We start from the raw sequence: 25832 nt of genomic DNA on the forward strand, positions 1-25832 counted from the left end.
TTCTACCAGAGTACAATGCGCAATGTCCCAAAGACAGGAAATTCATGTTTGTAAAATTAATCATTCATGTATGAATAGAGGTGATGGTGGTTAAGTTGGATAATAGCTAACGTTGTTATCGACAAAGAAATGGTTGTTACTATGAATTAATACCAACTGCTACCGCCAGATTGATGTTGGGAAAGGATGATATCAGGTTCTCACGGCTGCCTAAAATATGGTAGAATAGTTCTTGGTTGGTGCTTCGTGTTGTGTTAGAAGCTTACCGGCGTTTGTTTTGGCCAGTTATGTATTATAATTTGGTTTTGTGCTGGCACTAACTAGCCTCTGCACTTGATATAACAGCATTAAATAACTTATGAACCATCAAACCAACCTACTTGTTACAATTTATGTGCTAGGTCAGTTGCCAATCCATTGCATGACTGTCAAGGAAATGTCATGTTGTTGGTATAGTACAGTATGTATATAGAGGTGCTTTGAATCCCAGACAAAACTGGCTGTAATAAGGTTTTATGCAGTCTCGAGAATACTAGTGACTTTCATCTAAACCTTCAAAATGATGGTCTTCTGGGTTTTGCACTGTGTAGTTATCACCCTGATGGTGGAGGTAGCAAATAACTCAGATATGTCAGTAAATTGCTACTAGACTACATGGTGCCGCAAACCAGAAGATAGCTCTCTTCATACTCAATGCTGTGAAAACCTCAAATCCCACTTTGTTAAAAATTATATCCCTGTGTGGCACTTGACATTTATTTTGTTATGTGATATACTGTATTAGTCTAAACATAACTGTAAGAAAATACATTAATATATTAATAACGTACTGTACTAGTATAAACAGAAGAACATACATTAATTTAAAGTCCATGTAACTATAATAATCTATAATTCTTAATTTTTCTCACACAATATATTTGTGGGTTTTGTATGATTCTAACAATAAATAACAATTATTTTCTTAAAGAGCATTTACCAATCGATCTTTGAATGAGTAATGGAAAAGCACTGTTTTCTCTGAGGTAGGAACTGAATGTTTAAATATTACTTAGACAAAGGTGTTCCAAGTGCTGATCTTTGACTAGCCATCTACCTTCCTGAGATTTTCTGTGGTTTTCTTCAGTCCTTCAAGCAAATGGTGGGTGCAGTACAAGAAACAATGTTGAAATTGCTTCCTTGCACATTTCCACGTACCTCTCAGTTTATCCTGCCATTTGATATGTAAAACATGCATTTTATAATTTATCATTAAAACAAGGGGAACAAACAATAGTTTCATGATGGAACATTTATCTCTCATGCTGCTGTACCCATTCTCTTTTCATATGACTAGACTTCTTTTGCTATGCTTTGCACACAACCAAAATACTACACAGTACAAAAACCCAGAAGATTATTGATATTCACATTGCCATGAAGACTTTAAATCTTACATGATTAACTGTAGTGTGTATTGATCACATACAAGGAATGTCTGAAGTACTTCTTCTATATGTTTAAATGTATTTTATATTTATTAAAACATTATTTAAGTTTTCAATAACCAAAAATAATTAATCACAAAGTTTAACAGTAAAAAAATATCTGCTCGGGAACATAAATGTATTAATTAACAATGAGTCTATGGAAAAAATGTCTTTGATTTATGTTTTAATGCTATGTGATGTTCTCAGGAATACAGCTACCATGTGATCTGGGGGGGATGCCTGTACTGTTAAATGTGTTGTCAGGAACTAGTAGTACCATATAAAAGCTGCTTCAGAGATTCCTCATTGATCGTCTGAAGAGGTTTCGTGCTACATTCTTCCTTCTGGGTTGTTTTACTGTTGCTTTTAGAGGGTTCAGTTGAATTATTATCAGAAATTTTCTGTGTGTTTGTATGCACTGCTGTATCATCAGAGTTGAGAAGAAATTGATACATACCACCATCTTCATAACTGAGTAATGTATCAACAGGGGAAGACAGTGTCATGTGCTTTAACTTTTCAGAGGGTGATGGTAAACCTTTGACTGATGGTGACATTACCATATTAAAAAAGTCAGTTGTTTCTACAACCAGATCTGAAATTTCAACTGACTGACTTATTTTGTTGGAAGACTTCCAAAAGTCAGTTGAACTGCAAGTGGAATTTTGAAGTTCATTGTTTGCCGAAACTTGAAAATCACTTTCTTGCAGAAATACTGAATCATGAGCTGATTTATTTTCTGTGGTCACAGTACTGTTCTTATTATTGTTTTTTTCAAGAGAAAGCTCTTCCTGTGAATGTTCAGCATTCAGAGAAGTCACTTTTGATTTATGGTGAATAGAGTCCTTTGTATTGCAAACATCCATATTATTATTATTACCGTCTTCTAGAACATATTTACATTTATGTTTTTTTTGCTTATCCCTCTTGAAATCTGCTGTAGCCATTGTAATGTCTTTGACTACTGGCTTTTGAGCCTTCGGCACATTTGTTTTCCAGTTCAATAACCCAATTTCTTCCTTCGTCTTCTGTGAATTAGTTCTTTGTTTATTATCTGAGTCTTCACTGGAGTTAGAACATACCAGACGTGTATTGATCGATGGTGCGTCATACACAGAACTGGGTGCCAACATTATATTACCTGCTGGGAACACTGACTGAACATCATTACCAACAATTATTGTGAACTGACTGTTGTCAGTTTGCTGGCTCTGATTCTGCTGCTGTGAAAACTGAAAGTCATGTGACTTATCTGAGGGTCTTTGGCCTGGTGGTGGTTGCTGTGTTTCAACAATTTTTCCTCTGTCATTATTGTTGACACTTGTTTGAGTGGGAATCATCTGGAAAAGTTAATAAATTCAGTTCTGTTAAATTACAATTATGTAACTAAAAGAAAAGACAATATTGTAAGGTGCTCTTTTCTGAATATATAATGGACACGTAAATCAGACTGGGGTAAAGAGAAATATATATATATATATATAATGTAATGGTAAGGAAACTTCTTTTAGAGCAATTAGTATATTGAGAGGGGGATGGGATGATAATATTAACCTTCACCACACAGGATTTAATCTGCTATACTGTGGGACTAACAGGTAGAATGTAAAAGTTTAGAGGTAAGCTAATGCTACATGTGGCCAGCTGTAGTCCAGGTGAGAGTTGTTATGCATAACCAATAGAGAAAAGGTTCAAGTGGATCTTAAGTGGATAGGTTATAATGATATAAATTGGACTGAGTTGTCTTCGGATCATGTCCAGTTGTGGGTTCTGATATTGAACAGTGAACCTCAATTTAATGGATACTGGATTTTCTGTTTTATTGGATTTTGTCCACTGAAACTAAAAATGTCTTCTAATGACCACTGGATTTCTTCTTTGCACATAATTTTCTTTTCACACTGTAAGGTTTTAATGAACATTGTGTCATTGTAGGTGTCCACTTCATATCGCTGAACTGTTTAATGATGTTACTAATGGAAATTATGGTCTAAGGATGGATTACTAGCATTGTAAAAACAACTGTGTAAATTAACGGACAACCAGCATTATCAGACATCCCTCTCCCCTATTAGTCCATTAAATCATGGTTCACTATATTTAAATGTCAGTTTCTATTATCAGATAGTCATTGAATACTGAGGACAGGATGCAGGAAACAAGGAGGTGAAGGCAGATTTGGAAAAGTAAAATAAAAGGTAAAATGGGAAAGGACCCACATAATTTTCTGACTCTCCAAATTTTACACAAGCTATAAAAGTATGTTCTAATAATAATATAATATTGATAATATAAAATCAAGGATAATAACGTTATTAACACTATTACATAACCTGAAGCCATATCACAGTTCAGATGGCCAGATGTTGCCTTCTGGGTTTAATCACAGGATAATCCTGACAGGAATTTTGGTGGACAAAATTTCCCTTGCAGATTTTTTCTCTGAGTAATTTACGTTTCTCCGACCAGTCATCATCCCACAAATGTTCCACATTCATCTGTCACAACATACGAGGTGTGAAACAATCGGTTCAACCACCATGTTCTTCAGAGCTTAGTCCTAGAAAGGAGCTGAAGGTGTCCATACATTTTTTTATGAATCAATTCTGCCCTTGTTAGATCTTCCTGTTTCTTATTTTTTAAGTTACTTGTAATTCTTAGACTTGAGGCCTTACCATACCTGAGAGCTGTTAGGTACTGCTCTCTGTTGGACTCCCTGCAGTAACTTTTGTACCAGGTTACTTGACTGCCTCACAACTGTGCCTGGGGGTTGTGATGGACATTTATGTGTCCGCTGACTCACCTACAAGTTCAAACAATAAAGAATATCACTCACCAATATTATTTTATTCACAGATTTATTCAAGTGAATGAATAATAGGAGAATTATAACATTTTAAAAGAAAATTAGAGCTCTACTGAAAACTCAGACCATAAAATCTTTGGTGCTCAGAAAGAGGATTAATATCAAACAAAATTCCTACTGATTAAGCCAAAATCACTACAATGGAGTGCAGCTGCCAAGTGAACTGACACAGAAAATAACACCAGACACATGGAAAGAAGATTTTGAGGCCAGGTCATTAAATTGTCTAATCTATAAATAAGAAGCAAAATATGTATCTGTGAGACAATAAACAATATCCAACATGGCTGCAGTGTACTCCGTTTATTTGCCAGTTAGCCAGCGAGTGAGTAAGTTGGTTTAGAAAAGGCTCTTTATCAGTCTCATCTGTATCTCAATAAATAGCTTGAGAAAAAGAGTATCCGAGAAAAATATGTAATTTCTGGCAAGTACAAGGATTTGGAACTTGTACAGTTTGTAGCACAACTATTTCCACAGGTATATATTCAATTTAAGTTTTACAATAAGGAATATGTTACACTTGTGCTTATATACTTTTCCATGCCTTATATCTGAAGCTTTTGCCACATGCTGTGCACTGATAAGGCATGGCACCTGTATGGATCCTTCGATGAACCAGGTATGACACCCGTTGGCGGAAACATTTCCCTGAAATCATAAACAATGTGCATATGACAAACATCTTAAATAAATAAACTGGAAGTAATAACATAGTCAATACTTGGCAGATTACAGACTTACTATTTTGCATATCTTATGGGCCTTAATGCTTATTTATTGTGGATACAAATCTTCTGTTTCAAAGATAATCATAGCACAGAATTATAAATTATTTTCTTCTTGTTACTATTTTGTCTGCTCTTAATATAAAAGAAGAGTACACTATATTAGAAAATCCCTTCACCATTTCTTTTGTAAGGTTATGAAATGGGGTTTCTACTCTGACAGAAGGGAATAACTGCAAGTATATGAAAACAGAAAATATTTGGACCTAAGAGTAAAGTAATGATGTTACTCTTCTGGGTTAAAGTGGCAATGCTGGGAAGCGGAGGGATTCAAAAGGATTGGAGGGAAGTGAAGGCTAAAGGAGTAATTTTTGTTCATTTGCTAGTTCAATGAAGAAACATTTGATATGTATCTTATTTGTTTTTTTTTTCAGTGGTCATAATCTATTGTTACTACATAGTTTATTTTTCAATGATTACATTATTTTGCCATGTTAAAATTTTATTTCCACAACTGATTTCTTGCAGTGACTTTCTTTAACCATGGAAGTCATTCCCAAGAAACAGAATGAAAAACCAGGTGCCCATCCAACCAGCCACTAAAATTTCAGTGCAGCAACAGAACCATTTTACTTATTAATCCTGTTTCATTAGGTTTTACTTTTGGTTTAGTATTCCTGTAATTTTTCATATATATACATGACCACATCTCCCCCCCAAAACAATTGAGGAAAATGTAAATACATATATAAATGAAATCAAACTGTTTAACTATCACCAACATTTTATGGCCTTGCAATGCAGGCAGACAACTTACCATTTGAAGAATATTATTTGTTAGTGTATTAACACAGGACAGGTTACTGGTATATATATATAGCACTTCCTTTATTCCACATCAAACATTATTTGTTAAAATACTAGCATGGCTGCAGTTGCATCTGAAATCAACATGCAACAGAGCACATTCTTAATTTATATTATTCAGTGTGTAAAATTACCGTAATACCTTCCTAGTATCAGACTAGAGGAATAATTCAGTCCATACTCAGTCACTGTATCGACTGTCCTCACAAACAAAAATATGAATGTTACATATGCAAAATGCAAGACACATACAGTTCAATTTTTGCTCTCTGTTACTGTTGCCACTATGTTGTCAAATGGTAACAATAGCTGACCACATAATTCAACTGTATGTAGCAGGATTATTATGTCACCATCTTATTTGCAGATCTAACACCGCTGCATATTTCATGGTAAGTAAAATAGGAAAACAAAGTGCACTTTACTAGAGGATCTAAGTACATTTTAGTTATGTTTCATACATACTAAGTACATTGAAAAAAAAATTACCTGAAAGTTTTAGCCACCAGGGTCCTTACTGAGGCTAATTAATTATTTTATACAAAATGCTGTTTTCAAGTTTATGATCACCAAATACTGAAGTGAAACTCATGAATATACAACACATGCTGGGATAATCATGCAATGCTTCCTCAATTTATCATTTAGAACACAATCTAAACACATACATTTAGACAGTGCCATTTTGCATACTTTTTCAAATAAGGATACTACTCACCACATGTCTCACAAGCAAATGGTTTTTCCCCTGTATGAATGCGCTGATGATTGTGCAATGTGGACAGTTCTTTAAAAGCTCGATCACATTCAGTGCATACATGTGGCTTCTCATCACTGTGGTACAGCAGATGCTTGTGGTAGGACTGTTGGAATGTAAAGGTTTTGCCACAAGTGTCACAACTATATGGAGTCTCACCAGTGTGAAGACGCTTGTGCTTCTTAAGGAAGTATTTTGTTGTGAACAATTTGGAACACACGTCACATTCCCATTGTTTGCCTTCATGTGTCTTCAAGTGCTGCAACAGATGCTGCTCCTGGAATGTCATTACATTTTCATATAAAAAAACTGGAGGCAATGAAATGTGGTTTCTGTCACCTCTGGGTTGATGAGTTAAAAGATTGGCAGACAGAAAACTACTGTGTCTTGCTATTCACTTTCAGACCAACCAGTTCCCTTAGAACCCATTTCAATATTTCCAGTCTTGGCCTTCCTCAGTAAAATGCCACAAACACATCTGGTTTTCTGTATCCCACTTATATGTCTAGATTATTATAACCTCCTTGATTTTCTATCCTAAATATACAAGATAATGAGCACAAACCACAGACTTTTACACAATTTATTCAAATCCCTGGTAAATTTATCTTAGATCTGAGTACCTTCTGAACACATTTTGTAAATCACTGGTAAATTTATGTTATTTAAGTGAAGATACTGTGTCCCTCAGCTATACAAAATAATCATTTAATAGAATTCTTACCATACACGAGCTTGAGAAGCTATTTTGTACAATGTTTTTGGGAAAGAAAGAGACTGTTTATTTTGGGAGGAATGACATTACCTTCCTGAATAATTTCAAACATAGGTGGCAGCTGAATTTCCTCTCTTCCGAATTGCTGTCAGGGTCCACTCTGCTGATGAATGATTTTCCTGCCATGAAAAAGAAATTACAGAGAACTCTCTAAAAATTCATTTCAACCTTATTATATTCATCACTCACACAGAGAGTCCACTAACCAAAATACCTGTCTGGAACACATACAAATCAACTGCAGAACACTAGTACTATCCAGATGAAGCAATATATACAGAAAATCAAGCATTTTCATCTAATATCAGAACAGAAAATTGTGATCAAACAAGAAAAGGTGCAATGTGTCACCTGGTATGCTAAAAGGGAGTTGATCTAACAGTAAAACATAATTTTTATTGTTTATGGGAATGATGCATTCTACAAGTCAGTCTCCTATAACTTGCTAGCATAATTCACTCCTGCCTACAGGCAGTGTACAAAGTATGAAACAAAGCTATCTGCTACTCATACACATGTAACTTACCTGATACTATACCACTGCTATGGGCAACTCTCAAATGAACCATTAAGCTTCCACGCATCTTGAATGCCTTTGAACAGAGATGACATGGAAATGGATGTTTCTCATCTAAAGTCCAACCTTGTTTGGTTCCATTTGAAGCTTGTATTCTGTGATTTGGTGTTTCACTGCCACTTTCCACACAGTGTACTAACTGGTGATGTATTGCTAATATTGATGAATCTTCAAATGAAAAACCACAAATATCACATCTTATAATTTCCGTAATTTCTTTATCTGTGGGTGAAAGTGGTGTCCGTTTTTCTTGTAATGGTGGCGGTACAGATGGCAAAGCTGCACACTGGACTGAACAGTTTTCCTGTGTTGTTTTTGGTATGTTTCCAGAACTGCAGTGATATGGATGATACATTGGCTTACTACCCAATGAAGAAGAAATATTTCTGATTATTGGTGATTGTGGTGTTTCCAGACATCCTGAGACTGTCTGTGAAGATTTATTTGTAGTCTCCACTGTAACTGATTCAGTATTACTTTGTGTATATGAATGCAGAATAAAATTGCTGCTTTGATCGACAATACTGTATTCATAATTTGATTTATTATTACTTAACTGTTTTTCCCAAATTGCATTTATCTCAGGCTTCTTTGTTGCTTCATCAATGTCAGAAACAATATTATAACTCTGTTTATCATCAACGTTTTCCATTCTTAGTTTACCTTCAATTTTCATTTCCTTGGTACAATATGCTGATGATCCTGGTGCAGTTTGCTGGTTTCTACAACAGGGGATGTTAGTGTGGTCATGTGGAAAAGGTAATTCTTTCATATTTTTTACTTTAGTGTTGAAATCTGCTTTAGTACATTTCAGTGGATTGTTAGTTTGTGAAGGTAAGGAATCCTGCTGCTTTAGCGATACTGTGGTACTGCTGGTAGAAGATACATGAGTGGGTAGGATGCTGTGATTTTCCTCATTCTGGTGTTGTACTGAATGGCTAAAGAGATGAATTGTAAACTTATCAAGACCAAACAGAATATCATGGCACACAGGACACACAACTTGACGGGTGGCAGCACTGATGAGCCCATAGCATAATGAATCAATTGTTTGGAAACCTGGTTGGGAGCATAGTGGGCATGTGAGAAGTACTGAAGACATTCTGAGTTGGTCAAGAACAGATTCTGGAACACAATAAATAAACAGAACAATTAGAAAAGGATAATGGTAATGCACATTCACACTCACAAAATATAAAACACCACCCTGTTTACAATAGCCCAAATTTTGTTCCAAATAACTTAGGCACAGCATATTTAATGTACAGTTCTGATCACAAATCGTAAGTCCCTTAAAATACTTAACACAGCCCTTCTTTAGACCTGCAAATATATGCCATCATAATGCATGTACTGAACAAACCTGAAAGTTCATATGATGTTTCCCATAAAATGTGCAAATACTGAAAATAAATATCTACAAATTCAAGGAATAAACAAACATTCGGTGTTGTGTCTATTTATATTACCATCCCTACATCTGCAAACAGCAGGCATCAACTAGGGAAGTGAGGATACATTATTCAACTAACAACATTTCCTAACATTCATCAAAAGTTCACAGGAAACAAAACTGCATACAATATAATTAAATGTGTCTTCATCACATTTCATTATAAATTAAAAGTTTGGTGAGAAATTTTACTGTCAAACAACACTGGAATAAGGAAAGAACATCAGTGTAATGACACACTTTTATCAAAACCATAAATGTTTTCATCATAGGCACTAAAATGGATTACTAAAGATGAACAAAAATACTAAAATCACACATATTACAAACATACACAATGACTGGACCTTACTTGGAATGTTTTATTTATGAAACTACTGCAGGAAAATTTCTATGGCTCAATATATACATCACTGGTGAATTAAATAGGTGTTTTATAGTAAGTATAATTACCTTTAATACTGTAAAGCAGCTCAAAGAATCTACCATTGCACCTTCAATATTTTAACACCAGCACAGCAGCAAAAATCAACACAAATCATAAAAACTCAGGTTTAGTTTGTGGTGTAGTATAGATGATAAGTATTTTAAATTCTACTACTTAATAATATTAAAAATTCTTTATAACTAGATTGTTAAAATATTGACATGTCACTAATGTTAGTATTAGCTTGATTTCTTGTAGTGACAGAAATAAAATGACTAGGAAAGAATTTTAAAAATAGAACAAGGGAACTGGCCATCTGTTTGGATGCTGGGGGAGCAGTAGGAGGCTACACTACTAACTGTGTGAGAAACATTAACCCTAGAGGGGGCCAATTAAAATTATGGTGAAGGAGAAATTTAATCACATAGGCTAGAAGTTTAAAAAAGAGAAAGTACAAGCAAGGTAAGTGGAAATTTTGTGTCTCATATAATTTACATAGTTTTCATAACAAAAAAGATTACAGATTATCAGTTCCATTAACTTGCCCGCTTTATTTCCTGCAGCTCCCCTTTATTTATCCACAGCTTTCAGCAAATTGCAAAAAGATTGCAACAACATAGGCCATCATTTAGTTGGGAAAGTACTGCATTTTTTCAGTAAAATAGGAAAATTGAAATGGCAAGACATGATGATACAAGAGATAAAGCATGTAGCAAATTGGTTTGCTCCTAAACAATGACATGTACCACTTGAAAAAAGAATTTTCTCATTGTTTGTTGACTTTACATTTCCACCTCCTTCTTTATAAGATAGAGATTCTCTGCTTACAATTCTTGTAACTGGCTATAGGAATAACAGAGACTAGGCTAATATTGATTCAGTAAAAATAAAGACTATATATCTTCACCTGCTGTGACAACATTGTTATCGCTTTCATGACTCCAGAGTTTGTAGTTCTGAAATCAAATGTTCCGGCTGCTTTGTGATTAGTTCAGATCACGTGGCTATGCAACTGGTGACGACGTCTTGCGACATTTCTTGTGAATAATTACAGAAGTAGTGGTTCTTGTGAATCGTGCAAAGATGTCTACACGTATGCAGTCAAGTTGCTGTAAATGAGTTGTTCCAGAATTTACACAATGGCAGACGCTCATAGCATTGAAGATCCACATTTGTTACATTTATTCGATGGCGAGCCTATACTTAATGTGTACAAGTCGGATGTTACAAACCTCTCAGCAGGAACACCTGGTCCTGACCTTCTGAAGCGTTGTGTTAAAATGTTCAAACAAGCGACGGTACACAGAATGGTAAGATTGCATTGTGTCCTATACGTCCCAAGCCATAGGAGTTCGCAGTTATTTGGCAAAGTACGTAAAAATGTAAAGAGGGAAAAGTTGTTGCAAACCATGTACCCAATTTAAAGTGTTGTGGAATTCTTTATCAAGGACGATCCGTTACGATCTTTTATAGTAAACAGTACGCTCTTTTATAGTAAACAGTACTGCTATGTTACCACATTGACATGGCAGCAAAAGATAGACGTCTTTCCAGATTAGAGGTACACTTTTTTCATATTTCGCCAAAGATTAAAGTCCTTATCTGACCTGAAACATTTGGGACACTGTATAATGATTTGGAATTTGGCGCCGGAAGTTTGATGTGTCAGTTTTTCTTTCTGCACAAGTGTGCAAAACTTATGGACAGTGAGGAAGTCGTGTACATACTTCCTTCAGCCTTAATATTTCATCGCTGAAACTACTTAACGGATTTCAATGAAACTTGGAATATACACAAACGTTATCACACTAATTTAATTTTCGCTCTTTCTGGGCCAAGATGACTACCTTGTGGGATGTTGTGCTGTGTAGACTAGTAGGCGTTTATCAGCTCTTCTGAGGTGATCACCCTGATGTTGGAAGCAGTAAGCATCTTTGAAACATCGGTAAACTTCTACCAGACTACAAGGGACAACATCCCAGAAGATAGACTCACTACCATGAGAACCTGAAATCTCACAAACTGTACATCATTATTTTAAATAAACATGATAACACATATCAGAGTACAATTTTACACACCAGATGTGCCCAGAAAAACAAAGCAGCCAGAGAATTATGGCCATTTCTTATCTGTTGGGGATTAGTAAGTCTCAAGGACTCGACATTACAACCAGGTTTCACAATAGGCAAATAATGCTGAGACTCAAGCTCCATCTTATACAGTCTAAAATGCAGAAAACAGCCAAAAGACTATAATGTACAACAGGGCAGATGACGGCCATCTAGATAAACTCCCTTCAGCTACTGGCTGTGACCTGTCTTCTAGAGAATTCTTTAGCTGATTGTAAATCATCTGATAAATGATGCTTGTTGGTACAAAACACATGTAATTCTACTAATGATTCTTAGGTTGTTAAATGATTCTGTTTCTAGAGGTTATGATGAATCACATTGCTCTTTGAAATAATTTAAAACCAGTTTTTATGTATCCCAAGTGTGTCTGTTTAAATACTCTTGGGCAGCTTGTAGATGGTGGTATGACACAACACTACATCTCAACAAGCAGTGTGCTAGTGGCCCTTAGAACTATAGTAGCTGATTCATTTTGTTACAGATGAAGGAAGAAGAATATGCATACTTATTTCAATATGGCATAACATCAGGTCTCTGGGAATTCAGAGAGGAGTTGGCCAAGTTCCTTAGTGCTAGATATGGTGAAAAAGTACATAGGTATTCAAACTTGTAATATTTGTCTTAAACCTTATTATTGACCTTTGATGATACAAACATCAGGCATATTTCATGTTATAGGATTTGAGACTTTCGCAGCGAGTACAATCAATAAAATCTTCTCGGGCAATCAGTAAGCAGAGCCAAACAAACCGAGTGCTTGACACCGCCCCCTAGCTCCTTGGGCCTAGGTCCGGACATGCGCACTGGTCCCGAGCAGTCAGTTACACAGGTGACTTCCGAGGATCCAGTCACATCAGAACCCTGAAGATGGGGACAGAGTTTGTTCTCGAAACGTCGGTTTACTACGGTAACCATTTAACGCGGCTGATTGCCCAAGCAGATTTTATTGATATTTCATATTGTTGCCATTACAGCATAAGTATGAATTCAATAATAATTTTAGGATATTTAATTTATTTGTGACTGCAAAGTTTTTTCAGAAGAAAAGAAACTTGAGATGCTTTGATAAAAATAAAGGGGTCAGAACTTGACTGTGAGCTGGGAAGGGGCACAATATTTCTTAATTTTTCTGACAACAGGAATGAATCTTCGAATCATAAAAAATTACAACTTCTTTTTTTGGGAACTGAACAATAAAAAATCAATACAATGAAAATTCAGTGTTACTTTGGATAAATTTCGATGAAGATTTTTACCCTTTTTGGTTCAGAAAGAAAGTTGTCTGTACAAAGTACCACAAGAAAGGTCTTATATGCGCATTCTGTAAATTTGTTTGCAGGCAGAACCTTATTCTGACATGTGGAGCAACACATGGTTTGCAGATGATCTTAACAACTATTCTTCACCCAAGTGGAATTATTTTTATTGAAGAAGCCACTTATATGATAGCGTTGGATATGTTCAAGCAGTTCAGTGGTATGAAAATAGTCACAGGTTAGTTTTAAAACAGGTTTTGATTGACTAAATGCAATGTACTCTCAACTCATAATTTGAAGGACAGAATTCCACTGTTTCTACGAACCTATCTCTTTCTTTAGGCTAACAGACTAAATTTCTAGTTTTATCTGAAAATATACTACCTACTAATATTTAAAAACATTTGGGTGTGTTGTATGAAAGTCAGTATTTGTGTGTTTGTGCTTGGCACTTAGAACTTAAACGACCCATTCATCAGCTCGCGCGCGGGCTCCAGTATCTCCTCCATTCCAGATACTGAGGAAGTCATTTGTGTGGACCTATGCTGTGTGCTTTACAAGTGATGACATTTGATACAAGAGGTCTACACTGAAAGTATTTTTGAAGTTAATATAAAAAGTGATAATCAGACAAATGTTAGGTTTTTTGGATTCAGGTAGATGGTATTTGAGTTTTAATGAAAGGAATTTAAAAAAAAAACATAGTATGGTTTTATACCTCTGCAATGTACTTATATATATTTCATCGTACAGTCAATCTCTGTTAGTGGAATCCTTAAATTCCTTTTAATGTAACCTTCAGGCCACGAGTTAAATAGTTTGATTTTATCAATGGTTGTGTTTTCTGTACGTGTTCATATTATTCTTACCGAAATCTTATTATGTGGTATATATTTAAGTTCCCACAGATTCGGAAGGCGTTGATGTTGCAGCTATGGAGAAAATTGTGAGGAAAGAGAAGTCCAGAGGCTCCTGGACCATGACTGAGGGAAAACCATTCTGGGCAATGTTTTACACAATTCCAATATTTCACAATCCAACTGGGGTAATACTGCCCAAAAGTAAGCAGTAGGTAAATGTTCAGAGAATTTCAGGTACAGAAACTGTACCACATTAGCTGTCACATTTCTTCTCTATTGTAGGCAGACCTGGAAAATAAATGTCAAAGACAGGTCCAAAATCACAATTAATGAGATGGGCCATAAAATAAACATGCAAAGACTGCAGAAGGAATTAACACATCTTTTATTAACTGAAGACAGCCTGTATTAAAAGAATTTTAACTACAGACAACACAGAGATTAATTATGAAGTACAAACTAATTAGAACAACAAATATGGATCTGTTAGATAATTGAGGCCATAACAGGTCAACAAAATGGAACAAGTTCTTGAAGTTGATAATGGTGATCATAAGTTGTAATGATCTTGATCGTAATAGGCCATAAGAAGGGAGAACATTGTTATTTCAAGGCTGCAATATATTACTTGAATTTTTTCTCAGCTGATATGTTTCAGAACGTTGTGAGGCATTGGTGAGGGCAGCCCGCAGTTTGGAATTTCTTGTCGTGTGTGATGATGTGTATACTCTTCTGTACTATGGTGATACTCCACATCCACCCAAGAGACTCTTTGCTTTTGATGCAACTCTAGAGGGATATACAGGTGGGAATGTTATTTCCAACTGTTCTTTCTCCAAGATAATGGCACCTGGTGTGAGAGTTGGCTGGCTGGAAGCACCTGCAAGACTTGCAAACATCTTTCGTGCTTCGTAAGTGGCATAACAGCCAATTTAAAAGCGCTTATGTGAAGTCTGGCACAAAATACACTTTTAGGTCCATTTAATCAAATGGGTAGATGTGTCAGATTATGTACAAGGCTGTCCTTAGTGGGTGTCGCAGCATGGACGAAATAAGCCTTCGTGTTTCTCCTCACATTTCCGAATTATTAAAAGAGTTCATATAACTGCTTACATCATCTATAAATTTGCACATGTACACCTAACCATGTTACATAATAAACAGAGTAATGCGCTATAGTGTAGCATCAATTTGGTCATTGTAATGGTAATATTGAACTAACACTGCTGGCAAAATTATAACAGCATGATATTGGTAAATGAGTTAAAATAATAGTTGGAGAGGAAGAAGAAATAAAGTAGTCTATAGATGAACTGAACTCATCCCTGTATCAAAGTGCTCACCATCAAGGATGTGGAGGTAAAGATCCATCCATTCTCTGACCTTGGTAATGGATGGTAATGAGAAGTTACCTTCAAGCTCCATATGGAAACAAACCATGAAATAAATCTGCTGTAAAAGAGAAGAAAGAAATTAGAAGAGAAACTCTTTCTTTTAGAATGTTTATAACAATATTGAGGATTATCTAAACACATGATATGGCTCTTTCTAATCAGTTGGTGTGAAAGAAATTCAGATGTCTTCCACATCTGATAAATTCTATGAGATTCTTAGTAATTTGGAATCATGTGATTATGACTGTGATTGTAATGGGTTCAGTAATGTGTTGTGGGCCAAATTTTATTTATTGAATCTGTAAAAGACGTCAAAATATTTCATTCCCTGAGGTTCAGCATCTAACAAATGTGTTTCAGGGGGTACCTCAGGAGTGGTGGTGGCGTGAACCAATACATGGCAGGTCTTATAACCAGCTTGCTAGAATTGGGTTTGGAAGGAGAAATGCTGAATTTTCTGGTGAAGACCTTCAAGGTAACATTGTAAAAATGGACATTACTTACTATTCTTTTATTGCTCCTTCAATTATAATTTTACCTTTTGTTGAAGTATCTTCATCACTCCCTGTGGTGTAATTTTCTAGGAACGGATGGCTGCCCTGTGTTCTACTTTGGACAAATTTCTTCCTCGCAGCTGTTCATACATTAGGCCAGAAGGCGGTTACTTTGTGTGGGTCAGTCTTCCAGAGTATGCAGATATGAATGTGTTTGTTCCATGGTGCCAGAGAACGTACAGATTATCAGCAATTCCCGGAAGCAAGTTTTCTCTGACTGGAGAATGTAAAAACTATTTGAGACTTGCTATTGCTTTCCATAGCAAAGAAACACTAATAGAAGCTGGAGAGAAGCTCTGTGTAGCACTTGCAGAGTTCCTGAATGGAGGTCCACAAAGACTTGGTGTTTAGCCCCTTGTGTTATATACCAAGCCTGGCATATTAGCACAGTTAAAGGTCAAACATTTCCCCACTTTAGGTAATTATTTAAATGTTCTGCCATTCTAGGCATTGTACAGTGGGGTTACAGGCAAATCTGAGTTTATAGAAGATGATCACTAAGGAGCTCGCATAATTGTTCCTGGATGTGATGTGCTGACAGGCTAATATAAATTGTTATATATACAAAAGGATAAAGAAAGGTTTTCTTGATATATAATAAAAATTAGGCACATGTCATATTACTGTATGAGATCCAGAATTTCTTTTAGTAAGTCCATCTATGGAAGAATTTCAGTGAACCTTTCTGATTCAGTTTGATGCCCTGTAGATTCAAAATAAAAAGGTGGAAGACCACTGAAAAGAGACATTTGAGCTAAATCTGAAATATGTCCTAGGTACAAGTTACATTACATCAATGACGGTGAATCTTAGGGGAGACACTAAATTTGAGAAAGATGTACTTCAAGAAATTCTCAGGAAGTAAATAAATTTGCCAATGCTAGTAACAAAGACAGTAATGGTGAAAGTAACTTAATCAATTAACTTACATCTAATATACATTTCTTTATTATATGCTTACATTATTTGATAACAAATATATAGTTTATATCCCATTTCAATATCCAGGATCATGAACTTTTATGACAAGAAGACATTTAAATATGGTACGCACAAATATTTATAAGAACAACAGCTTCATATACATTGGATTTGAATCAGCAACAGGAAATGTGTACATAGTGCAGTGTGAACATTAGTGAAGTGATACTTAAACCAAGGAACAATATCATACTTCTGTAAAACAAAACTGTTTACTGTTCCACTTGTGAACTAGGGTATATAGAAAAAACATTACTTACAATTCACAGATAAATATGTTTTTGCATTAACATATGATGTGTTGGTACAGTGACTACGATGTTACTATGGATCCAACAAAGTGGTAGGAAAGTAATGAAAATGACATGCTTTGGCCGAAATGCAACATTACACATGCTGAATGTACTCCATGAAATTTTGAGCTCTGTATTTATTTTCTAAAGTCAGGTTAAATAAAACTATCTTTGAATCAGGTTCTAACTTTTAAATGTCATATAACAGATCACAGATTTAAAAATTCACCTTAAGGAATTTATAAGTAACAAAACACTCTGAAATTAAAACCCCCTGCTTATGCATGAAACGCATGGTCTCAGTAATGATTCTCTATTTGTTGCTTAAAATCTGTGCAATATTTAATAAAGTATTACCAAGTGCATATAAAACACCCTAATTCAGGCAGTTGTATTAATTACAGTATTATGCACAACTGTTATTCTAAATTACAAACATTAACATAGACTTCTGTCCAGAATGTATGACACATACAAATTTTCTTACCTCCTTAGTGTCAGACATGACTAATAATATATAGATTACGCAGGTAAACTTTAGTTAATTAAAAAGGAAATATGATAAAATAATCGGTTAATAATGGATAGAATGCTTACCAGAATAAGTCTGAAAATATAATGAAAAAATAAAACATGAAATTGTATATTCAATTTGAATGATTCACAGGACAGATGAATCTTATCAGGGACAAGTGTCTTCACATTGGCTGCAGTGAAAGCATTAGTTATGACAGTGACTATAATCATGCCACATAAAATGATAACACATTGAAAATTAAGAGGAATGTCAAAAAAATTGGGGGCAGCTATTTTCAATACTCTTGTAACAAATTTTAACTAACTCCATGGAACACTGTCCTTACAGAGAAGCTGACAGTCCCTCAGCTCGTAAGTAATTATATGAAAATTTTCAGCAGTTATTTTAAAAGTGCCTATTTACTGCCATATGCTGCGGTGTTTGTGGATTGTACTACTCTTGGTGACTAGGATACAGAATTTAGTCAATACAACAAAGTTATTCCATAAGAATGTACTATTGACCATATTTAGTGGCATACACTGCAGAATGCTGAGTCTCACTGTTCTTACAGAAAATCTGTCCACTAAATGACAGTAAATATAATTTTCACAGGTCTAAGTTGCTACGCTGTCTGGTTCTTCGAGAAGCTTAATGTAGATCGAAGTTTCTTGCGGACTCTGGGAGAAGTCCATTTACTAGCTATACCAAGCAAGGGGCGAATATCACTTGGAGAAACTCCCTCATCAACATCATCTGCTTCTGTCTTGATTTCCATTTTCTAATAAAAGAAAATATACTATGTAGATATTAAATTTAGCGGTTTTCAGAAGATTTTTCAGAATTTTTTACCAAACATAAGGCAACAAACTTTAGTTGAAGATAAAAAGGACTTCCTGAAATATACTTCTGCATGGTGTTCAGTTACAAAATAATATTTGTTATACTCCAGGTTATTTCATTATTAAAGTAGCGTCATTCAACATTCCTACATCAGCTGGGGATGAAGGATATAATTTACTAGTAAACTGCAAGATTGGCATAAACAATTGTCAAATATCATTAGTACAACTTAACAATAGTGACTATATAAAATCATGTCAAAATTCTACAAAACTAATAAGTGCTTTCAAACTCCTAAATTATATTGATAATGGTCTAAGCTGTTATATTAATGCAAAAAGAAAACTATATTCACAATCATTATACCTTTGAATACAAATATACTGATATATAAATATGCAGTTACAAGGTTCTAATCCCTGGGAAATTTTGGGGATAGTTATATTTTGTGTTTAAAAGAACAAAACTCCATTTATTTGATAGTTTAAAATAAATATTTAAATTCAAAGAAGCTTAATTTGTACTAAAAGTTTAATTTACAAAAAAAACGAGATTAACTTAGCAGTAGCACATATTACTGAAAGTATTAGACATATTAAATTTAAAGAAGCATTAATGGTGCAGGAAGACAAACCTGGACAATGAGACGCAGGAGTAGATGCTGTGATTCCAGTGCTGATGAGATCTCCTTCAGCCTCCTCTTCTGCTTTATTAGCTCTTCGGACACATAATCATCTGAACTGTCCAGCACAATCTCAAGACCTGCAATACAAGAAATTGGCAATCTGGATGCTGCGTCCGCACAGTAAGAAGAGGCAAATCAATCGAAAACAAAACTTGTGAGAGTTAAACTTTCCATTTTGAAATTTTCAACAGAAATTCACAGAAAATGACTGGGTCCAAAGTGATATGTTTTGTTCATAGTATGGAAAGTGTTAACAGAATGATAGTACAGATGATCATGGGTCCTTAACTTCCTCTTTTCATTTATTTCACTAACATAGCTGTTTACTGAACATAAATAATGCTGTCAGTGCTAAATATTATAGAAAACAGAAATAATTTTAATACACCATATTTCCAGTGCATGTTTCAAATGTGTCCATCTATAAAAACAACAGAAAATTTCTAACATGATTAATCTTCTTTCGTAATCAATCATAGGATTTAATGATAAAATATAGCAGCATGGTTGTTATACAGTGCCATATGAAAAAGAAGAGATGAAGGAGATATTTGTTGATGCTGATGAATTATGGATGGAAAGAAAAAGGTCATGGATGGTCAAAGAAGTTCACATATAATCAAATTTCAAAAATGATTACGGAGCCTTAAAAGGAAGAGAAACTTGTCTGTTGAGCCAAAATAAAATTGAATTTCCTTTTTGGTACTAAACTGTATTTTGTTTCATGTGGAATTCTGATGACAGGGCTTTGGTTAATTCGGTGATGAACCTTCGGGTTCCATAAGCCATCTAGTTACTTAGAGGGATTCTGATTAAAAATAGTACCTGAATTTGCATATTTAAAAATACAAATAATTTTATCATGTCTATTGTTATAGCATAAAAATGCATGAAGTTGGTGTGCCCATTCATTTATGACATATGAGAATCTGTTGAAAGCAGTGATAATATGCCACAGAGAAAGATAAAAGGTATACCTTAAATGAGTACAAAACTTTCCAAATTAATTCTTTGTGATTTTCCATGCTGCACTGGTCTCAAACAAGCTTGTTCATCCTTACCAAGACTATATTCCATCAAAACCCATTGTTTTTGATATTTTTGAGATGAAATATGCGTGCAGATTAATAGACATGGCCTCCCTTTTTGCAAAGAATGCATGATAGTTGTTTGGCTATGTGAATACAAAAATAGCACCAACAATACAGTATATCCTTTTTGAATAATAAAATACTTATCATCATCTGTAAAGGGATTACAAAACCACTTCCTCAGTAATGTATCCAGAAACCCAAGCTTGCACTTTGTATCATTAGGAAATTCAATGAGTTCCATCTTGTCCACTCTCTCCAGCAGAAACTGCGGCAGCTTGCGTTCAAGTTCAGTATGTAGCACAACCTACACAGTGAGAGACGGTAAAGTTTCATATGCTCATTCTCATATTAAAATAAAGTTATTTCTGTACTTAATCAAGAACACCACCAAAAAGACATACAGGGAGTTGGTGTATAGCTCCACATGTTCTTAAACTCAACGTCTTGGCCAGTTCACTCCCAGGGAAAAAGACTCCAGTACTTACTGTATAGAAGGTTGGGTCGGTTCCATAGTCAGTCTGGATGCTGTGACTAAGAGAAAAATCCCCGCCCTTGCTGAGAATCAAACCCTGGTCATCCAGCATGTAGCCTAGTCACTATATTAACAGAGCTATCACTGACAAACCTTCTCACCTGCATAGCAAGTCTCTTGAGCTGAGCATTTCTTCTAACTGATTCAATGTCTCCAACAGCCAAACCAATGAGAAGGTTCATGAGAAGAATTGGCATAAGGACCATGAAAAGACCAAGGATGAGAAATGCAGGAATAGGATATGGCAGTAGTTTCTTCTCTAAACCATTATCATCATCATAGTACGGCTGTACATATGTGCCAAGAAAGTCTATCTCTCCAAGCATCATTGAAAATGTTCGTATAAGAGAGATGGGCACATTGCTAAATGATAAATGGCCTCCCTGCATAAGAAATTTACTTCAGTTAGTTACAAAATACATTTAAGTTTGGTACAGCCAATAGAATTTAAGATAATAAAAAGAATTGTGTAATTGTATCAGTCTAAATGACAGAGAAGCAAAAGGTTAAATACTGTGTAGAAAACTAGCATTTGAACTGATTGACAAATGTAGCACTAAGAGATGCTGGTATAACTTTTTCAAAATAATGTTAACAGTAAATGATTGGTTCACTTCAAACTGCTGTAATAATTTGCCACAATTTATAACTTACATAAAATTTGTCACTGAAGTCAGAAGTTGATAAATGTTTCAATATGAAAGCTAGGCTGGATTTTCAAAAGGCTTTTAGTATGAATAACAGAAAGTGAAAATAACCCTCTGAAGCCAAACCTCATCTAAATATAACAGGCACTGAATTTAAGACATGACTGTATCAAAGAATAACTTCCTGCTGAGAAACTCGGTTTGGTTCTCCTCCTTTAATCTGAGTATCAGCAGCCTTATTTTAAAAAATAAAAGTACAGATTAGCGGAATTATGAACTTACCCTAGACAGAAGGATGTAGAAAGCAAGTCCAAATGCAATAATAAGAATAGAGAATACAACAAGCACTTTGATGAGTGTCTGGAGGATCTCCAGGAACATCACTACGTAGATTCCAACTTGATCAAACCTGTAAAAAAAAGATGAACTAAACACTTTGAAAGGAACAGAATAACTGCCATTCAAAATCACATTTTTAATTGAACTTGTTAAAAAAAGTTTTGTATTGATTCAGAATTTTATTTTGATGCATATAAAGTTCAATGGTGCACTGCAATGGGGTAATGTAACCATCTCTGCTCCCATAGCAGATAAAATCTCATTAATATGTTCACTCACCGCTGTAAGTACAAAAGCAGGTTGAACCAGCTGAGAAACACAGTAATGGACGCACAGGAAAGCTGCAGTTCACTCAACTGATCAGCAAACACCGGTACAATCATAATGATGGAGGAGATATACAGCAGCCATGAGACCAGGTTGATGGGATCCAGCAAGTAGTGCCAACGTTGCTGATAGAGTTGTAACACTTCTCGCAGTGAGTTGAGAGCAATGTACGTTATAATAATTATAGCACATGTATACCTCACTGGCAAGTTGCCATGCTTCGTGGGCTGAAGGAGCAAAAGAAACATTTTCATTAGGCACAACACCTTTATTATTTCTTGCAGTTCCTCTGTTAAATTCACTCTGACATTTGGAAAATCATATTCTGGTCCAATATTGGACCAAGACTGACAAATTTAAAATTAAAATTATAATTAACAGCAATAATGCCTTGTGGTGGTGGTGGTGATAAAATTGGACCTGGAGTGAAATGTTTAAAAACTGATTTCAATTTGGGACACTGTTAAACTAAGTCTGATGTTTGGAAAACCATGTTCATTACTGATTCATATATATTACTATTTCTACTACTAATGTTTATGAAAATTATAAAAACAACAATTATCATCATATAATAATAACAAATATGCAACTTAAAACAATTCCACCTTTAATATTTATGATTTTCATATAAATCATAAAAATATGTTTATACCTTCAAGTAAAGTATAATTCTAATTATTCTATAAAGAAAATATTAAAGTCCCTGCTTATTTTATAATACATTTCAGTGCAAAGCTTCAATTCTGTATCTCATATAATCTGTTCTCTAGAATAGAGCTCACTTAAAACACGCCTTTTCACATTCTACCACTTACATGACAGTGTAAGTTATATAAAGGTCTACCATGAGCTCGACTAAGCATGTGTTAAACACTGGACAATTTCTTAACAATAACTTCATCAAAGTTTCATAAATGTTGTAGAATGCTACAGTTCCATTTTAAGAAGCTTTTATAGTTAAGCTGTGTTCTTAAGAATTTTCTAATGATCATAAAATCAGAATATCTATTCATAGCAAAGCTTCAGGAAACCAAAAATAAAATCTAATTCTATATAATATAGAGATAATACTTTACTACACAAAATTTTGTTGAGTATGGATACAATTATATTTTTCACTCAGTTCCATACCATCGATTGGATAAACCTTCATATTTCAATAGTTACAATATTAGAAGAAGAAAAAATGGTATAAAGCATTAATACCTCCAGACTGGCCACATTATGGGACCCATTATAAGTTGAGTTAACATCTTTTGTTGGTGTACTAGTCATGGTATTATCATCCATAAGTTGTGCTGCAAAAATTGTGACAAATGCTAGGAAGATGCAGTAGATGAGTAAATTTGCCAAGTGAAAGTACTTTCCATAAGAGTTCCACTTCATTTGAAGATATTTCTGGCTGAGAGGATGCGCCAGTAACTCCACACGGCCATGAGCCACCATTGCCTGTTACACACATAAATACAGCTTTAATTGCTAGAGTTTACTGAAAACACAGAATGTTTCAGTCACATTTTAATACAGATTTTCTCTTGATTAAAATTTTTAAGTTATTCAGTTGTAGGTCAAGCTTCATTTTGTTCCCCTTATTACTGTCAGGAAACCTATATATATATATTACAACAGGCAGCTGTGAAGTGAGCTTATAAGGCAGATGTGCTAAAGTAATTCAATGAGACCTTGAAATGGATAATATTTTATGACTAGGAAACTAATTTATAGGACATGTTTTCAGTGTCCTATTCTTTAACCACAGTTTCAATGTTCCACATCATCATCAGTTTTAAATTAGTAGCCTTCCAGATGTTACCTCAGAGTAGAAACACAAATGCAACATCTGGAAGGCTAAAACTGATATTAAACTCACTTCTGATGTAACTTTGGCACCAAATATTGGATAGGTTTGCCTCCCTTATTATAATAGTAACAGTTCCAAACCTAAATATATAAATCACTTAAATTTCTTTGACAGAAGCACTTATTGAAATATAACAATTATATATTAGGTATGCAGCATAGCACTTACACAGTCACATCAAGCACTACTTTATCCAAAAACATCTTATGTCACAAATAAACGTGTTTTACAAACATGAAACTTTAACTACACATTACAGTTAATACACATAATACATACATGATTACTTTTTAATTTCTCAGAAGTAAAAAATATATAATGAATTTTAAAATTAGCAATGAATTAATAATTAATTATGTACATATATCAACCAACTGAGACAAATTGAATAGTAGAGAAAGACACTGGTATTATAATAGTATCAACAGCTTGGAAATTTTATTAACAGTGAATGTTGCCTCATTATATTACCATAATGTGGGATTTATATTACATATTGCAATCAAATTTAAAACATTCACACTCTGGTATCTCAGTGCCTGTTAACATACACATCAACAATACTGCAATACATACCTCTGTTTTGTACTCTACTATATACAACTGCAACAGCAGGCATGACAATGTACTTGTACCTAGACAATACAAATAAACTCTAGTATCTACCAAACCCTGTGGCGTAATGATTATCTCTCCTGAATCTTATCTGACCAAATTCTTGCACAGAGCAACTAAACTGCAAATGCCAAAACATTCACCTGTCAGAATAGGTCACAGCTGTAATGCTTCCTGCACTCTTTCTGATTCTTTATCAGCCCCACAACTATCCTTTAATTCTACTGAACAGCTGATAAAGTGTCATTAAAATATGAACAGCAATCTCTGTTTACAGTAAACTTTTCAAATATCCTGATCTGACAATAGTATGGGACTTGAAAGTTGATGAATGTGATACACTTAATAAACATAAACCTCCTTTAAAAACCCTGGTTTGGGTTTGAACCCAGCTCAAAAAAATGGCTCAACACAGTAGGCATTCATCCTCCCATCTGTCACCTGATGATGGAAGTATAATTAGTTTCCAAATCAAACACTGAATTTGAAGAGAAATGGACAGTATACCTAATTCCTTGGGGGTGATTTGGTTTCCTAGGAAATAAATATCGAGGGATTCTATTCTGGCAGTACAGACATGTATGTTATATCAGCACTTTTTTTATAAAGAGACAAAAGATTCTAGTTCTGGTTCTAGAAATAAAGGAATAATAAAGCATGAAATAAGGACTACCTTATTATTTTCATATAAATTCCTAATCTTCATTAAATTCTTTTCTGTGAAATCATTACAAGGTATTGTCTCACCACTCTCCTTTGTGACATCTGAGGACCAGAGGCATTTTTTCTATAAAAGGGTACCTTAAATGTTTATGTACAATGAAGACAAATTAACCAACAGACGTGCAAACAGGAGACCAAAAATTGTATTGAAGGTAATATTTCCAATTGTTGAATAAACCAACCATTTTTAACACAATTAATTATTTATTTCTTAACTTGCCAACACATTTTAGCTTCATGAAGTCATCATCAGTGGT

The 25832-nt window shown here is 34.7% G+C and overlaps 3 protein-coding genes and 1 long non-coding RNA gene across 12 annotated transcripts in view; 2 read left to right on the forward strand and 2 right to left on the reverse strand.

Moving 5' to 3' along the window:
• The first annotated feature begins 198 nt into the window (after positions 1–198).
• LOC110839245 (uncharacterized) lies at positions 199–4621 on the forward strand. The gene is made up of 2 exons (XR_002546402.2): positions 199–401; positions 4326–4621. It is a non-coding gene; the product is annotated as an uncharacterized LOC110839245 (long non-coding RNA).
• On the reverse strand, positions 863–10959 carry LOC110839242 (uncharacterized). Of its 4 annotated transcripts, XM_087346254.1 has the most exons (8): positions 10824–10905; positions 9943–9983; positions 7986–9161; positions 7490–7578; positions 6646–6961; positions 4880–4983; positions 4150–4272; positions 863–2809 (listed from the first exon to the last, which is right to left on the reverse strand). In XM_087346254.1, exons 3-8 carry the CDS (start codon positions 9136–9138, stop codon positions 1730–1732), a joined length of 2865 nt encoding a protein of 954 aa, XP_087202380.1. In that variant the 5' UTR covers positions 9139–9161; positions 9943–9983; positions 10824–10905; the 3' UTR covers positions 863–1729. The 4 variants fall into 4 exon arrangements, with proteins under 4 accessions (XP_087202380.1, XP_087202381.1, XP_021938944.2 ...); XM_087346255.1 differs by lacking the exon at positions 9943–9983 and having other exon boundaries at positions 6844–6961; positions 10824–10959; XM_022083252.2 differs by lacking the exon at positions 9943–9983 and having other exon boundaries at positions 10824–10959.
• On the forward strand, positions 10285–17569 carry LOC110839244 (uncharacterized). 6 transcript variants are annotated; one of them, XM_087346259.1, is made up of 7 exons: positions 10285–10378; positions 12533–12648; positions 13391–13545; positions 14207–14368; positions 14826–15078; positions 15922–16036; positions 16146–17569. In XM_087346259.1, the coding sequence occupies exons 2-7, from the start codon at positions 12533–12535 to the stop codon at positions 16464–16466; spliced, it is 1122 nt and encodes a 373-aa protein (XP_087202385.1). In that variant the 5' UTR covers positions 10285–10378; the 3' UTR covers positions 16467–17569. The 6 variants fall into 6 exon arrangements, with proteins under 6 accessions (XP_087202385.1, XP_087202382.1, XP_021938949.2 ...); XM_087346256.1 differs by lacking the exon at positions 10285–10378 and adding an exon at positions 11021–11286; XM_022083257.2 differs by lacking the exon at positions 10285–10378 and adding an exon at positions 11021–11226.
• TrpA1 (Transient receptor potential cation channel A1) overlaps positions 17041–25832 on the reverse strand; it is a 39755-nt gene continuing 30963 nt past the window's right edge. The window contains exons 17-23 of the mRNA XM_022083242.2: positions 23583–23825; positions 22326–22600; positions 21990–22116; positions 21162–21443; positions 20673–20832; positions 19384–19511; positions 17041–18687 (exon numbers count right to left, since the gene is read on the reverse strand). Of these exons, the coding sequence (XP_021938934.2) occupies positions 18532–18687; positions 19384–19511; positions 20673–20832; positions 21162–21443; positions 21990–22116; positions 22326–22600; positions 23583–23825 (1371 nt within the window). The 3' untranslated portion in view covers positions 17041–18531. The remainder of the gene's footprint in view (positions 18688–19383; positions 19512–20672; positions 20833–21161; positions 21444–21989; positions 22117–22325; positions 22601–23582; positions 23826–25832) is intronic.

Source organism: Zootermopsis nevadensis, unplaced genomic scaffold (genome assembly GCF_977971745.1).
Source record: "Zootermopsis nevadensis isolate Lab colony 2312 unplaced genomic scaffold, Znev_1.0 Znev_ptg000010l, whole genome shotgun sequence".
Taxonomy (NCBI): Eukaryota; Metazoa; Arthropoda; class Insecta; order Blattodea; family Termopsidae; genus Zootermopsis; species Zootermopsis nevadensis.